The sequence below is a fragment of the Anarhichas minor genome, unplaced genomic scaffold, assembly GCF_050575085.1.
Source record: "Anarhichas minor isolate MPS153535 unplaced genomic scaffold, ASM5057508v1 ptg000033l, whole genome shotgun sequence".
NCBI lineage: Eukaryota > Metazoa > Chordata > Actinopteri > Perciformes > Anarhichadidae > Anarhichas > Anarhichas minor.
Genome location: NW_027466479.1, coordinates 12,865,242 through 12,882,170, shown reverse-complemented (window position 1 = coordinate 12,882,170; position 16,929 = coordinate 12,865,242). Strand labels below are relative to the sequence as shown.

The 16,929-nt window shown below is 40.8% G+C and overlaps 1 protein-coding gene across 1 annotated transcript; it reads left to right on the top strand.

Annotated features, from left to right (window-relative positions):
* Window positions 1-1,972: 1,972 nt before the first annotated feature.
* On the top strand, window positions 1,973-13,776 carry pip4p2 (phosphatidylinositol-4,5-bisphosphate 4-phosphatase 2). The gene is made up of 7 exons (XM_076106218.1): window positions 1,973-2,197; window positions 6,417-6,565; window positions 7,260-7,366; window positions 7,538-7,661; window positions 8,702-8,754; window positions 10,837-10,927; window positions 12,300-13,776. The coding sequence occupies exons 1-7, from the start codon at window positions 2,092-2,094 to the stop codon at window positions 12,441-12,443; spliced, it is 774 nt and encodes a 257-aa protein (XP_075962333.1). The 5' UTR covers window positions 1,973-2,091; the 3' UTR covers window positions 12,444-13,776.
* The last annotated feature ends 3,153 nt before the right edge of the window (window positions 13,777-16,929 follow it).

Genomic DNA, 16,929 nt, shown 5'->3' with positions numbered 1-16,929 from the left:
TCCAAAAAAGCTGAAGCAGATAGTAGGTTATGTTTCATTTCTTAGATTATGTCCGGAGGCTTTACTCTCATTTTGTGAGCTTCATGGTCTGCCAGCAGCAGAAAGTTAAGAAGCCTCACAGCTAATCCGAAACTCCTGATCCCTGCAACATTTTTATCTCATAAAAAAAACATAATTTTCCTCAATACCTTGCATCATTTCCCCTCATGTCTTGTCTATATGTAATTGTCTTACCGTGTAAAGAAACCACAGCGACGATGCAGTCTGTGAGTGCTGCGACGCTCCTCCGTCGCCTGAAGTGGTCGGAAAGAATGAGTCGTTGACTGCAGCCTGTTACAAGCGACGTGAATCGCGTTTTACTGGCGCGGTTACAGCGGAGTCAGGAGCAAGGATTTTCCGTCAGGGTCTGTGGAGTAATTGAAGGAAACTTGCCCCAAAGAACGTCAAACACACTTATAGTCTGGCTGGGAATCTGTCACTGATTTACAAGTGCAAACACAGGCAGACAGGCTTTTATGTAACCTACTTTAAAAAAGTAAAAATTAAGTTTCAATACTGGATTGTACTGATTTCGGTAAAGTGTTAATTTGCAGCCTTGTGTTCAGTGTCAGTGAGTCTGTGAATACAGTAGGAGGTGACATGCTATTGGAATTTATGAGCCATTTTACAATGTCCTGAACGGGACCAGCCAGACTTGAATTTTGCTCCAAAACATCTAAACATCATGCAATCATACATGTGCATTGAAACAGTTTGACAGTTTGTCAGATCGTCGTTGTATCTTGCTGTTTCAAGAACAAACATAAAGGTTTCAAAATGAACCCAGACTGTTTTTGTCCCAAAGACTGATACACAACCATCTGCGTTTGTTTAGTGAGTCTTTTGGATGGCCCAAGGAATTAATTAATGTTGCCTGAGGTTTACACCCTGACATAAGCAACAAGGAATGGGAGGGACGAAATCTGGCACAAACTATCCAAAGTGTTGTTGTGTTAAGGGGAGGAATGAACATGCACACCATCAATCTGAAGAATGGACTGAGATTCGCGGGATAAACCATCATACACAAGTTTAGTAACTTCAAGAGTGGAAAATGGTAAAATGCAGATCACTCTGGATGAGTCCTGTCCACACTTTCAGGTCCTGCTAATGATTTTTCAAACCATTTGGAGAACAAAGAGTAGAAGTTTATTAGTTTCAGTCAGATGAAGAAAATCCATGTTTTTGGCTCAATGGTGAAATATAATCAGGTGGAAGAGCCAGAAAAATAGTCACAGTGACACTTATTTTATTGCATTTGAAATGAAAGAATGAGGTCAACGTGCCAACTTTCAGATTCCTACAAAATAACACTGCACAACAAATCATGTGTGTGTGTGTGTGTGTGTGTGTGTGTGTGTGTGTGTGTGTGCGTGCGCGCGCGTGTGTGCGCGCGTGTGTGCGTGTGTAAAACAATCTGAGAATGTTTACAACCCAGCCACAGACAAAAACAACTTGTCATGGGGGGCTGTAAGTGGACATAGTTTCGGTTTAAGAGGTCACAAGGCATAAAGGTTGGTCTAAATAATATATTATGATCTAAATGCTGATACAGCGCAGACCAAAGTAATCCTACAGTGACATCTGGTGGCAAACAATGGAAATCGCTGCTTTATTGATGTATCATTGTATCCATCCCTCCATCAATTAAACACTGTTCGGAGTCCCAGTAGGACATTTTATATAGTCATTTATGACAATATGGACTAAAATATAAATAATCACGTGCATGCGTTTTGAGGCTTCACACTTACATTTTAATTCCAGGATATAATCTTTGCACTAAATTCCATCACAGTATTAAGCTCAACGCACACGAGCCGCTGCCCATGCCCCGGGTCGTATCAGTGAGGGGCGGGGAGAAGGGAGGGGGATCACCGCGGAGCTCCTCCCTCCTCCAGGCTGCCGTCACCGGGGCTGCTGGACCGGAGCAACTCGGCACTAACAACCAGCCGCCGGCTGCTCCTCCGTGCTGAGCGAAGACTCGGTGCAGCCAGGAGACTGCCCGCCGTCTCTGCCCGTCAAAAAGTCTCGCGGTCCACGGTTGACGACATGGCCTCCGACGGCATGGACGAGCGATCCCCGCTGCTGTCGGGTCCCAACTCCGACAACGTGACCCCCACTGCTCCCCCGTACCTGCAGGATTCAAGTCCCCGAGGTAAACACAGCCTGCGTTGCTGAATCATTTCTTGGGCGTATCGAGTTTGTGCGTAAATAAAGCTGCAGCAATGCAAGACATAGGCGAGGGCAGTCACTCCGCAGCTGGGAAAAAGGTGGAGCTCGCACTGTGAGAACTGGAGCAGTGGGTTAGAGAAGAGGGGCCTACAATAACAGCAGGCTTTGTTTTTACTGCAGAAATGCTCACATCGAGACTCGGTGGGGCCTGTCATGTTTTGGGTCTTCATCATAAGAAACGGTAGCCTGTGAGTCGTGATGTGAGGCCTCGTTGGAGGTGGGCTTTAATGTTGTTGATTGACGGGGGGGGGGGGGGGGAGGGAGAGACGACCCACTGCAGATGAAGGCAGCCGAGCAGCCTTTTGTCCCAGCTTCAGATCGACAAAAAAGGGCCCAGATGTGTCCTTGGTGGATGGGATCGAACCCCGAAGCATGCCAAAATGTCATAATGTGTTACATTAAGCTGCCAGTTAGCTCATTTGCATGCAAAATAGACTGTAAACAAGACATATGTGGCCTTGATCTTGCGAAGACAGTTTGAATATATTCTATAATTTTCAGTACAGGACATGTGCATGGACAGCAAGGAACCTGAGTGTCCACATTTTGCTTAGTAAACAGCTGAATGTAGGTTACAGCACCGTGATGCATGCAGGGCTGAATGACCCAGGCAATTACTGCTCATAAATCCACAGTCCTCTCAGTTTGTAATCTGCTGTCAGGGGCTGGCCTTTGAACTGAATGTAGTCTGATTCTGAATTTATGTTGCGGAAGATAAAATCCCATTTTGAAGTTGGAGACATACACAAAGACACATGTTTCTTTTGGCTGGAGGCTTTACTAAATATATATATTTTAAAAAAACCTTCCCTCTTAGTGTTTATACAAAAACATCCAGATCAGACTCATATCAACGGGTTATGTTTTGTCGTAACATAAGTACAGTTAGCTTCAGGCTCTGTGCCCTAAAGTTCCCTCTTCTTGTACCTTTTTGTTATGGGCTTTCTTTAAAATGTCACAACACTGGTTGTTCTGCTGTCAATGAATGGATTCATTGACCTCGTAATACTCCTCATAGAGCATTTCAGGACAAACGGCTAATATCAAGCGCAACACAAGTGTTGAAAGAAGAAACAATATTTTGTTGTTCTGACGCATTCTAATCTTGCAGAGTTCATATTTCACCACCGGATTATTCATAAAGACTTTAATGCTGGACTGTAATAACCTGTGAACTGACAGCACTGACTTAGTAAAAGCCGAAATGAATGTCGGTATATTTCATGGCCCACTTTCTCCTCCCTCCCTCTCTGCAGTCTGGATTATGGCTAATTCCGGTTTCTCTGGGCTTGTTGAATCCTCTATCAGCCAATTTGCAAAATGGATTAATCCGAGTCAAAGAAGCCAAAACTGAGCTGTTTCCCTGAAACACAATCACTGAGATGGTACTTTGACTGTGATTAGGATTGAGTAAAATATGTCATTATGTGAAAGTGACTGCAATATTTGCTGTATTGATTCCCTGAATGTCTTTACAATCTGACACTAAAGAACTACGACTCCTTTGATCAGACGTGTCAGGTTTTATTCAGCTCTATCAGGTGGAGATTCACAGTGTGGTGGTGAGGGGCGGCGACCAATGGCCTTGGCTGCATCTGAACTGGGAACGATGAGTCTATATATTTTCTTTACTGTCAACAAATCCACTGAAAATACCACAACCCAAAATGAGTTGATTCTACTAACTAAGTTGATGACGATTGGTTGATCATCACCGTCACTGTGTGTTTGCTTAGTGGTAATTAATCAGAGCTTCGTCAATTCCAAAAAAGGGGAAAAAAACTTTTGAGCAGCTGCAAAAATATTTAGCTAAGTATTATGACATCATTTTAAGGCCATATCCTTCACCCCTACGCTGGAGCTCCATCATCTGTATCAACTGATACTAGTCCCCAACAAATAAACAATTTACTCCCATCTGAGTAACATTCGCTAGAATCTACAGTGCCCAGATGTTTGAAAGTCTTTAAAAGAAAATGTAACTTTGAATGTGTGTCTTTAGCAGCAGCTAATGGGCTAAGTGAGACAGAAAATGCCGAGACTCTGATTCAATGTTGGTTTTAATCTTTTCATGGGGCTTGTTGACGGTAACACAAATACAGAGCCTTATCCTTTCAGCTTTTAAAGAGAGTTTTTATTTCATGTCACATGAGGAACAGGAAGCAGAATAAAAAAACAAAAAAAAAAACATCCCCGAGCAGCTTGTGTCCAACAGCAGCTTCTCAGTCAGCCGTTCTTCAACACAAACCACAAGTCACGTCACCACTGATGGCACCAGCTATAGCCAGGACGTGATGGAGGCTGAATGTTGTGGTGCTGCTGGGGGTTGTAGTAGAGCGTCCTCTCGTCTTACCTCTGGCTCCGAGGACAGCCAGTGCAAACTCATAGCTGCTATCAGTTTCAGTCGTGCATTAGGACAACTTCACGGCAGAGAGAGAAGCGAGTGGAAACAGGCCTCTCCTGAGATTGAGACCAGGTGGTGGATAACAGACTGCTGACTGTGTTTAAGGATTGTATTTCATACGTTTTGGATTAACTCGGCTAAGTAGAAATGGATCACCATGTGCTGCCCGTCCACAGTAGGAGTGTCCAGTCTTTGGCATACTTTGGTTGTATTTCTAGCCACGTTTGCCCAATCGTAGACGGGGAGTCCCATCTGTCAAGTGTCTCTGAATCTCAGAGCCAAGCACGTTTACCTCTTGACTCGTCCCATTATCTCATTCAGAGTGAAGGAAATGGGCCATTTGTCAGATTAGAGGGCTCCTATGTGTTAGGTCGGTAGACTCGGGTCAGGTTTAACAAAGACTTGATAATAGCACAAGAGATAATATTATACTGTATTGTGGTTGATGGTCATTTGTTTTTGGCCACATCAAATCATTATCTCCATCATTGATTGACCTATTGATCATTTTCTCAGTTAAATCAATAAATGTGTGGTCTTTAGGATGTCAGAAAATACAATTTAGTATAACTGCAATTAAACGTTTGAATGGAGTTTTAAGTGCGACACAGATCGTAAAGTATGCTCGACTACAACACTAGTAGTTGTAAAGGTGGTCGCCGGTGCAAATCTATGGCTTAAATGCATTAAAGATTAAAACCTTGAAAAACACATGGAATGTAGACTAATAACATAATGTGGGATTAAACAGTGCAGAGGTCATTTGACTGGCATCCGTAGTTGGTTCACAGTAGTTCTTTCAGACATTAAGAGAACATTCTTTAAGTCTGGCCATTTGATTCTGTTGATTGCACTTGTTTATGAAACACTAATTAGTCGACTGGCTTTTCTTTGCTTCTCAGCCAAAAATATGTAGGAGCTTATGAGCCTCGTTAGCAGAGACATTTTAATAGCTGCCCATCCGGCTGATGTCTTAAAACCTCTATGTCCATAAAATATGGGCAGGTGGTACATCTTTCACAAACACTTTATGTCTGATAGAATCCACCTATTTATTTCTATCCATGTATTGTGTCACAAATTTCTTAAATGTTAACTTTGTCTGCGATCGCGTTGGGATGTAAAAGGGCCCATTGTTTCTTTCTTAAACATACGGAGAGGTGCTCGGCTCCTGACAAAGAGAGACGAGTCACGTGTAGACCAATCAGAGTCGTACACAGGCTGTCATGAGGTTGCGTGATGAGTATGTGCAGCAGTGTTTCCAGGCTGCCCACCACACACTAGGATTAATAGTTACTAAGAGAGACATAACTGAATAACCTGTATGTTATATACCTTTTTGAGAAAAGTTAGTCCTGAAAATGATTCCTATTGGTAATAATTGTGGTTGTTAGTTGTTTTGGCATGCATCAGACGTTTGTTTTGTATTGCATATTGTTGTGGGGAGCTTAATATAAAATGAAAGCTGCAACTAAAGATTATTCTCATCATCCGTTAATATGATTAACTTAAAGGCCATTTAGTTGATCTCTTCCACAGCTTTAAGCTGCATCTTGTGGCCTTTATCAACCAATGACATTCCGTCCTTACATTTAATTCTAGTTTAATTTCTAATGTGATGTCTAACATCTTAAGGATCCTGGTGATTTGGTCTGTTTAATGCCTGAAGTTGTGTCGATGCATGCAGTTAACAGCTGGCCCGTGTGTTGTGTGCTTTGCCCTCCTCCTCTTTTCAAAGCCGAACTACCTCCTCCCTACACAGCCATCGCGAGCCCCGACGCCGGCGGTGTGCCCGTCATCAACTGCCGCGTATGTCAGTCTCTCATAAACCTGGATGGAAAGCTGCATCAGCACGTGGTCAAGTGCACAGTCTGCAATGAAGCTACAGTAAGTGGAGGCCGTTGTTGAGGCCGGTGACGGCTTTATTGATGGTGTTTGGCTTTGAGTCGTTGTAGTTCAACTGTCAACATGAGTAAAGACATTTAGTCTTCAGTTTTATTTGAGCTGGTTATCACTGCTCGCCTCTCCTTTTCCACAATCAATTCACATCTCATCTCTTCGGCAATCTAATCACACATGCACATGCTTTTTTGTGTTATTGCACGGCATCATTTTGAATGATAAAATATGGAATTTGTCAGCAATTAAGAGAGAAACCATTTGCTTTTGATGCAATTTTTTTGGACTATTTTACATCTTGGCAATGTCCACCTTTTACAGCTGTACCAGATGTTGATGTGGACATCCGTCACATCGATCAATCAGTCCAGTGATAAGTGCTCCATATGACTTGAAATGTGTCTAACTGAGAGCTTTGATCGATCGGTCGGTAGAGAATGAGGATGATAAACGGATGTCATCACAAAATGACATTTCCACTGGCTGATGTTTGTGGTGCTTATACATCAACACAGTCATTTCTTATTCTATTAAACTCAAACATCATGGTGTCCTTCAGTTGTTGCATCTTATTCCAGCTCAGGTTCACCAAACACTGCAGACATAGATCTATAGACTGAGCGATGTGCATCAGCCGGCCTGCGATCAACTCTACATACGATTTTGATGTTTTGCCTTCCAGCCCATCAAAACTCCCCCAACAGGGAAGAAATATGTGAGGTGTCCCTGTAACTGCCTGCTCATCTGTAAAGACACGTCGAGGAGGATAGGATGTCCTCGACCAAACTGGTAGGTAGCTGGTGGTCACGTTCAGTCTGTGTGTTTACTTCTTTTACAACGCCAAAGAAAAGGCACCTTTTATAATGCAAATCAAGACCTTTAATGCCATCAAAACTTTTATAATCCTGTCTTGGATAGGTTGTAATTATTATCTTGTCCATCTCTTTGTTCCTTCGACAGCAGACGGATAATCAACCTGAGCCCAGTGATGGTTATCCCAGAGGAGCAGCCCGCCCAGCCGGCACTGCCCATCCAACCTGAGGGGATGAGGGTGGTCTGCGGCCACTGTGGCAACACCTTTCTTGTACGTAAACCAACCAGGACAACCAACGTCTAAACCAATCGCAGAAGTTGTTCATGCATAAGTGTTGCTGTGCTGTTGATGGTACATGCATATTAAAAATATTGATAGTCAAACCACATTCAGGGATGGACACAGGGGATTGTCTACAGTGTTATAGCAGAGTTGCACAGTTCGCTGACATGGAGGTTTAAATACCTTAAATGGAACCGCCAGGTCCATTGAAGGGAGAAGGTGCAGAACCTGAGGTATTGAGTCAGTATGACACAGACTCGCGTGTCAAAATCAGTGGTATGATCCTCTTAACGTGTGCAAATTGTTGCTTGCGCTGTCTGTAGGGCAGTGAGGACGCCAGAACATCCCAGCCAATGTCTAGCCTCCCCAGCGATGGCTCTCCCCCAGCACCACAAGAGGTTGAGAAAGCTGGTCATACTGGTGGACATATATTAACAACAGCCTAACCTGCTCCAGTTCAATCTGCGGCCTTATTTACACTGGTGATAATATGACTTTGTAGACATCTGGCTTTGAAGAGCGCTTCAGTTAAAGAGCAACTTGTATTTCATTTTTAAGTGTAAAAATGGTTTAAATCAAGATGGTTTGGCCTGAATTTCTATTGAGTTTTTCATTCCTTCTCTCAAGCCAGATGTCGAAAGTCACATATTAAACTTGTTTCAATAGGACCTTAAATCTTTCCAATCTGTGATGGATAAACATTTTCGTAACACTTCTTTTAACATCAAACCCCTTCATGAAACAATTGTATATTTACAACCCTAACTAATATATCATAAGAGTAATTTTAGATGTTAATTTAGCCTACTGTTTCACATTTTCTCCAATACAGACACAATAAATAGATTTACAACCTGCAAACCATCATAATTGATCATCATGTGAAATCATTCCCGGTAGATCTCGTGGTGATTGTTCTAAAAGTACAGTCGTATAATAGTGTGCTGTTGTATTTATGTGTTCACATGTGCTCGCGTGGATGCTCCTGTAATGTAAGTAAACTGTGCTTCGTCTCTGTTTCCTCACAGTGGATGGAGCTTCGGTTTAACACACTAGCCAAGTGTCCCCACTGCAAAAAAATGTGAGTCCATCAAGCCTCCATTCAACTCATTACAATTACTTACATACACACTTTCGGTTTTGGATGATTTTTTTCTTGCCGTTGATGGCCGCCATTGGTTTTCATTTAATTTCGGCATGGTTGGAAAATCATTTAGCAGACTCTTGAAACTTTCTTAAATGTAAAAAGCATCAAGTCTTCATTAATTGTTGTCAGAGTTACATTATTGTTTCCTGGTTTTACAGTTAAAGACTAATTTAAAGGTGCAATATATGGGACTGCGAGTATTAAAATAGCAGCAAACAACTATTTGCTATGTATAGATATTGATACAGATATCTCCCTCTATGTTTTGTTATTATCCGAGCGTCTCCTTGCTTTGTTGGCATAGATGGGACGGCCACGCGTGCTTTTAGTGCATGTTCGTGTACGTGCATTTGAGCGCGTCCCACTGGTTAGCTCTCTGCTGCTGCTCTGCACTGCTCACATACGTTGATTACAGTGGACATCGCTATCATCACTATCATCACTATCATCACTATCATCACTTTCTCTGTAGTTTGCACTGTTAGCGCTGTTCCCAATCTAGTATATAGCACCATTAAAATTGTATAGTTGTAATGTAACTTTGTAACAAATATGAATGCAGACTTGGATGTCCTTAAATTGGTAAAATTGTCATGTAAAGTCTAAATGATTCGCAGAGAATGGACTTCAAATGCAAATTTACAGGTGTGGTCTTTAAACAAAAAAACAAGACATATTCTACATTATAGGGAGGCGCATGCTTTAAAAGACTTGCACGTCTGCATTTTAGTTTATCTTACGTTATGGTCGCCGAGCTTTGGAGGTCTGGACTTTGTAGTTCTTGGAAGGAGAGGGGAGGTGATGTGGGCTAATCTAGACGTGTGACAGGAATTAAAGCCTGGCCTCAATACATGTAATGGTAAGAGTGCAGGAGGGTCACAGAGTTGAGACATGGTGGGAGGGCATCAAGAGGTGTGTCTGAAAGGGATGATAGGGACTTTATCTATAGCGATGCTGAGACGACAGACCTCTGCCTCAGAATAACAATCTGCTGTCTTTGCCTCGATCTCTGTCTCTTATTTCTGCATCTTTTTCTATACCTCCGTGTCTGTCTCAATCTTTGTCTCTGTACCTCTTTTGCCATCTTTCCTTGTATTTTATTTCATATTTTGACACCATCTCTATAAACTCCCTTTGCTCTTGCAACAGAAGTCAAAACAGTGACAGAAGAAGTAACATGGAGTTGTTAGGATTTTACCTTGATGCTTATAAGGAACCGATACGTTTTGGTATAGTGATACTTCATAGAGGAAAATCCCCCAATTCCGCATGTGAAGTGTTGTAGTAGGGCTGTTTTTTTGTTAGTCAGACTGATGCACTGTTGATCCAGTCTGTTTGCCTCATTAATTCTTGTTTTGCAAGTGATGTTCAGCTCTTAAATCTTTCAAAAACATCCTTTGAATATAGGCCTGCTGCATATATGGTCACAGGTCAAATGAATGAGATGGTCAGGTGGCACAATGGTGAACAGTGAGTTGAACAAAGACGAAACGTGAAAGCAGGGGAAGAAGGAGTAAGAGAAGGTAAGAAATCAGGTGATCAGGCTCCCCTTAAGCCATCTGAATACCAACGATTCCTGAAGAATGCTTGAGTCCCGTCACATGGGAGGCATGTGAGAGCAGAGAGGGGGAGGAAAGCAAAGAAAGGGTTGAGCAAAAAAGAAACAAAGAAGTTGATGCTGAGGGGCAGTCAACTTGTGCATGTGTTTGTATGCAGTCTGGATGCTGGGACATGTGACCGGCCTCCGGTGCTTTCATGTGTTACGTAAAAGAGGAAGAGAGACATTCTTGGCTGCTGTAAAGTGAGATCACTGGGAAAATGGAATGAAGTCATATCAGTCAACATCATAACACAAAAGGTTTCAAATGTGGGTTTTTTTCAACCATAACCACATACAAGTATAAAAAGTATAAAAAAAGATATCGAAGATTGAAATCTTCTTTCTCGCAGAACCAAAACATAAGTATCTAAAATGTATGACTGACCTGTGTTCCTCTCATCACTCTCTTTCTGCAGATCCTCCGTTGGCAGTGCGCTCCCCAGGAGGCGTTGTTGTGCTTATATAACTGTAGGAATGATCTGCATTTTCATTGGAGTGGGTTTAACGGTAAGTACTGTCTTCGTCTTGTTTGTGTTCGTTGTTTTTATATATGCAACGCTTTCAAAACAAAAGTTCCAAAGCGCTTAGCAATGAAGGCATTTAGCAGGAAATATCAAACAGGCAGCATAGTGACAAACTCACGAGCACCAAAATGGAAGTGACAAAGACAAATACGATTTTAAAGGCAAAACATCATAAAAAGAGAGATAATAGAAGTGTGTCTGGAGAAGTTTTTTAAACAAGACAGGAGTCTACAGCCACGTTAGCAGCTTGGATGCTAATGTTAACATAGTAACAGGCTCTCTATCCAGTTAAATATCCTCTTAATAGGACATGTTGCAAAGACTTTACAAAGGGTTTTATGTTCTCAGCAATGCTTTTTTCCATTCGGTGGGTCAACATGTAGAAATGACTCATCTCCAGCTTATAGCCAACTGATGTTATATTCACTGAAATATGTGGACAGACATGTTTTTTGACTTATTAATATTTTTATCTCCAGAGTGGCTGAATGGATTTGAAACGTCCATCTCTCTTTGTTATTTAGCAATTTGGATTGAAGATAGTAACTTGTACTAATCACAAAGTACAGCTGAGGATGATGGAACCGTCACTACTTTTGCAGGAACATGAATGTGTGAAGCAAACTTCACAAAAATTCCATCCAATAGTTAGATGGATATTTGACTCAAAACCACAAAAGTGAAGTGCTGCTAAAGGAAAAGTCAGGGGATCAGAAATCGGTAGCTTTCATCTTCTGAGGAACACAGAGGCCTTTTTAAAATGTCATGGCATGTTGAGATATTGAAGTCTGGACCACAGCGGCAGACCAACACGTCTAGCAGACATTTCCATCCATAGAGCCACGCTGCCGAGATCTGCAACTCTCCAGTAGACTTTAAATGACTATATGGTCACAACACGTGAGACATGTTAAGATGTGCTTTACAGTGCACATAGATTATGAAAAAGAAGAAGGACTAAATAGAGCAATATAAAGTGACGCATCTTGTGTAGCGGTTTTAGTTCTACAAACTGTTCAGAAAACAAAAACTATATGTTTTGTTTTTTTATAAACAGCCACATATTGTTCAGTTTTTCACAGTATATCAGAGTCACTTCGGACTTTTACAACTTGGTATAATGATATTAGAATCATAATCTCTTGATAATGGTCTCGTGAGATTACAGTCCCTAACATCAAGGTTACTGAGCTTGTTGCAATTTTTCTGGCACTTTCCTGATGAAGTGGATGTCTGATTGATGAAGTCTAACATAACAAACTTAATTTTATTAATCTTTCTCCTGCAAGATGAAAGGTAATATTCTTGGTGTTGATATTTCACCCACCGTCTCTTCCTCTTCTCTGTATTAACAGGTTGGGACTCGGGACTTTGCCAATCGTTACAACGCTACATACGTGTCCTGGGCGTTCGCCTACCTGCTGGGTCTCATCTGTCTGATACGAGCCTGCTACTGGGGCGCTATCAAAGTCAGCTACCCGGAGAATAGCTTCGCCTAGAGCGGACTCGGCATGGCTGGAAGAACAAACCTCACTTTTAGTTTTTTTTTGCCATCCAGATTTTAAACCGGTCATGTTCAGCAGAGAGGAACGCCTGCAGAGCCTCTGGACAGGAGTGTGTTGAAGAGGTGTTGTGTGTGTGTGTGTGTTTGAAGAGGTGTATGTTGGAGGTGTAGCTTGAATCTTATTGTTTTTGTCTGGAATGCTTTAGAGAGTTTTGACCCACTGAACAAACCTAATGTATGTCAATCAGTCCTCCTACTAGTCCACAAGGACTAAAATCCTGCCCAGGTTTTGCCAAAATCCTCCAAAATCCAGAATCAACTTAAAAAAACGGATTATTCTTTTAAAAATGACAACATAATGTTTAAAAACAATGTTTAGCAGACTGGTTGGATTTGGTCTTTCTGGACCTTTTTTTCTTTTTGTTGTTTAGCACTTGATTTATTTTGTTACTGACCAGACCAAAATGAGACAACCTCCTAAGAACAGTTTACCCATTGCACTACGATTATATGCAATTGTATGTGTTGTTTTGCTGCTAGTTAAACTCCAGCTATAGAAAGCTGCAGACCCATACTGTATTGAAACCATTTATCTTGCCTGTGTGTACACTGACATAGTATTGCTATATGATTTTAACTCTCTAAATTATCCATTCTTAAAAGAAATTCTTGAATACCCATTTGTGCCAACTTTGCTGCCCAGTATTAGTCAAGAAGAGCAAAAGATCAACAGGAGTGTGTCTTTTTTTAAATATCAAAGTGTTCATTTTTGGTGTCATGCAGCTTTTAACTCACTACAGCAATAACCCTTTTATTTTAAGTTATTTTGAACCCCCCCTTTGTTTTTCACTGCTCTTCCGTTGCCTTCTCAATGTTGGAATATGATCCCGGAACATGGGGACTCATGTTTGCATGTTGACTCTCTTATGCTCCGTCACTGAGGTGGTGTTTTTGTCAGTTTTCAGAGAGGTAGCTGAAGATTATGATGCTCCTGTCTTTGCTCCGTCTGCCTGTGAGTTAGAATGTAAACCCTCCTCTTCCTCCCTCCGCTTATAATCGCCGCTCTGTGACCTCCGGTGAACTCTGTGCTAGCTAGCATCGCTATAGGCTAACTCGGCTTCCTGTCTCTTCACCTTGACCAGTGGGCGCAGCTCAAACTTCTAACCTTGTTTTGAATGTGATGATGATGATGATGAAGCAGAACATAATGTTAAAAAACTCTTTGTACATAGCTCAAATTCAGTACTTGGATAACTGTAGTGAAAGGTGAAAGCAGAAGATGGCTCGTGGGTCTTTTTAAAAATGATAATTTATCAATAAAATGCAAAAACTGCCTGTATTGTACAGTTTGCTCATTGGCTGTGATGTTTCAGACTTACCACATGTAAGGACATACGCCTGCACACAAGGTTCAAACAAAAGGGATGCACTTACGTCATTTAGAGATACCTTTCTTGAGGGTTTCCATTTAAGGCTACTTTATGTTTCCACTTCACTACATCTCAGAGGGAAATATGGTACTTTTTACTCCACTACATTTATTTGACAGCTATAGTTACTTTTCAGATTTAACATTTTCACGAAAAACATGATGATCTCATGAAATATGATGCATTACTTTAGATTAAACCTTCCAACAATATAAAGTGTTAAAAGTAGGAGTATTAAAATGCTGCTTACACAATTATAATGTGTCATTGACAGTGGTGTATAAAGTACCCAAAAGCCATACTTGAGTAAAAGTAAAGATACCTTACTGGAAACCTACTCCAGTAAAAGTCACCTATTAGAATACTACTTGAGTAAAAGTCTTAAAGTATCTGATATTTATTGAACTTAAGTATCAAAAGTAATTTTCTGATATTTATTGTACTTAAGTATTGAAAGTAAAAGTACAAGTAAATGCTGTTAATAAAAAAGCAAAGGGTCAGAATTTTGAGAATTATGAAGTTTATTCTTTTAAGTGCTGTGGCACCATGACCAAGGACATGGAGCTGTGTTGAAAATAATTGGGTTGGCTGTGATCCATCCAGGAGCAACAATGTTCAACATAATATATTGTACATAAGTATACTTTTGCATCTACTATGAACTTATCATCATAATTCTCCGAAAAGCAATATGACAAGGAGTTGTAACAGTGCGTTTATAAGTATGCTCATTCCGACTAGAGGATGTAGAGGGCAAATGCATAATATTGTGTTCAGCAAAAAATATCCACTTGATGCATCAGGTCAGTGTTGTGAGAAAGGACACCTGCCTTGTAAACTCCTATGGGCCTGATTTGAACACAATAGGCAAAGGTTTTGCTCAAGCTGAATCTGCAATCTTCTTACATTCTATGTAAAGAAGCTACATTCTATTAGAATGTAAAGAAGCTACAGTGTATTAGAATGTAGCTTCTTTACATTCTAATAGAATGTAAAGAAGCTACAGTGTATAGATTGATTCTATTGAAGTTATTCCTTTTTTAAATGTTTTAGACGAGTCACTAATCACTTTAAAAGAGTGATTATAGCTGATTTAACTTACAGACATGAGATTGATCTTCTCATGTCACTCTCTTTATACAATGATATAAATTCATCCCCGTTTTATTGATATCTTACGAAAAGTTACTCCTCACTTTTCGTGCGTTTTTCCTACAAAAGTCCAGCAACATGAGTCAGTTTTCGCTTGTTACATGCATAGGCCTACTGTCTTTTCAAAATAAACTTCCATCTTCACAGGAAACAACTAAGGTTTAGGTGATGAAACTACTTAGTTAGATTTAGGAAAAGATCGTGGTTTGCGTTAAAATATCTACGGAAGTGGCGTTGCTTAAGTACGGAAGTCACGTCACAAATAAATCAACATCGGCTTCTCGTTTCACACACGGCACAAACTGCGGCCTCCTGGAGGAAACACCAGTGTTTGTTTGACCCATCCACCTCTCCTCATCCCACGCGTCCTGTGTGGAATTCTACTCGTGTTGTCGCCCGCTAGCTATAGCATGTAGCATCCTGGGCATCACTGGGAATCTAAACACCGCGGCTTTGAGAGCACTTGTTTTGCGCATTAACGTGATTAACCAATGATTTAACTTACAAGCTAGGACCACTGATTCACCAAACCTGCTTGCTTGCAGTCACCACAGTCCCCGACGCTGGTCTCATGATTGATTTTGTTTCTAAAGATAGATTTGATTTTGTAGCGAGTAACGAAGGTTTCAGGGGAAATGTATCGGAGTAAAAGTATCAGTTTTCTTTGCAAAATGTAGTGAAGTAAAAGTAAAAGTCAACAGAAATATAAATAGTCAAGTAAAGTACAGATATCCAAAAATCGACTTAAGTACAGTAATAATAATAATTAAATAATATAAATTATATTTTAACTAGATGCTTCATTTTCTTATGACAACAGTAACCAGTGATCAGCATGTTCCACACATCCACAGTCCACCCACACAGGCGTCTTCACTCCTGTTGCATTATTGGACTTCTTCTCTGGACTGTGTGAGTACAAGCTGTACTTGATTAGGTGGGACATCGTATTCTATCATCCTGATTGGTAGATAGTGTTTGTAGGTCATCAGGTAATTCCAAGCTCCACTGAACTTCAACCAGGCTCGAGGTCTAATCAGCCAGAGGAATTGATAACAACAAAACATTTTTCATCTAGTTGTTTTGCAGATTTACTGATTTTATGTGATTACATGGTCTATAAAAGTATTAAGAATAATGATGAACCTGTTATACAAAATATTTAGCTGATACTTATAAGTGTTCATATTTCCTGACCAATTACAAAAGCCAGAATAATTCTCAGCGGCCTGTTCTTTCACTGCTATGTGCCCACATGGTGGTGCCATTGGCAAACATTTGATAAAGCATTTTAGTTAGCTGTGTTAAAGGCTTTAAGTGTGTGTGGTAGGGGCCCAATCCCAATGTCCCCCCTAAGGCCTTACACCCTGAACCCGTAGGGACTTACTTACATAACCTGGTAAATTGTTGAGTGTGAGAGACTGTAAAGGCTTGAGATTATGTAAATAGGAATGGGACAGCACTTTGCTGCAACATATCACGTTATCACGACAACGTCAAAAAATATTATGCACAAATAATATGTGGGTATTTACTTTTTTACTTAAATGTTTGACAAATAAATCTGTAATATATAATCTCTGCTTCCATTCCTCTGCTTCCATGTGTTTTTATGTTTCATCTTTAATCCTTGTTTCTGAGTAAATGTAATATTCCAGGCTGAACACACATGTGCTGTCCTCTGTTTTTAATTTTTTTTACGCTTCCACTGGTAACCCCGTGTTTAATGTCACATTGCTATGAATTGTGGGTAGTTCCCTTGGGCAAAGTCTGCAGCAATACAAATTTACGGAAATTATTCATAAGGGGCTCAAAATGTCTGCAAAATGTCAAAATGTCTGCAGCCTGAAAACACTCGATGATTTGACAGTGGGACGGCCCTAAACCCTCACGGACTTT

Excerpts from the sequence above, each read along its gene's own strand:
- pip4p2 (XM_076106218.1), top strand. The coding sequence starts at position 2,092 with ATGGCCTCCGACGGCATGGACGAGCGATCCCCGCTGCTGTCGGGTCCC. Across the intron at positions 6,566-7,259 it reads CAGTCTGCAATGAAGCTACA|CCCATCAAAACTCCCCCAAC; the intron begins GTAAGTGGAGGC and ends TTTGCCTTCCAG. Across the intron at positions 7,662-8,701 it reads ACTGTGGCAACACCTTTCTT|TGGATGGAGCTTCGGTTTAA; the intron begins GTACGTAAACCA and ends GTTTCCTCACAG.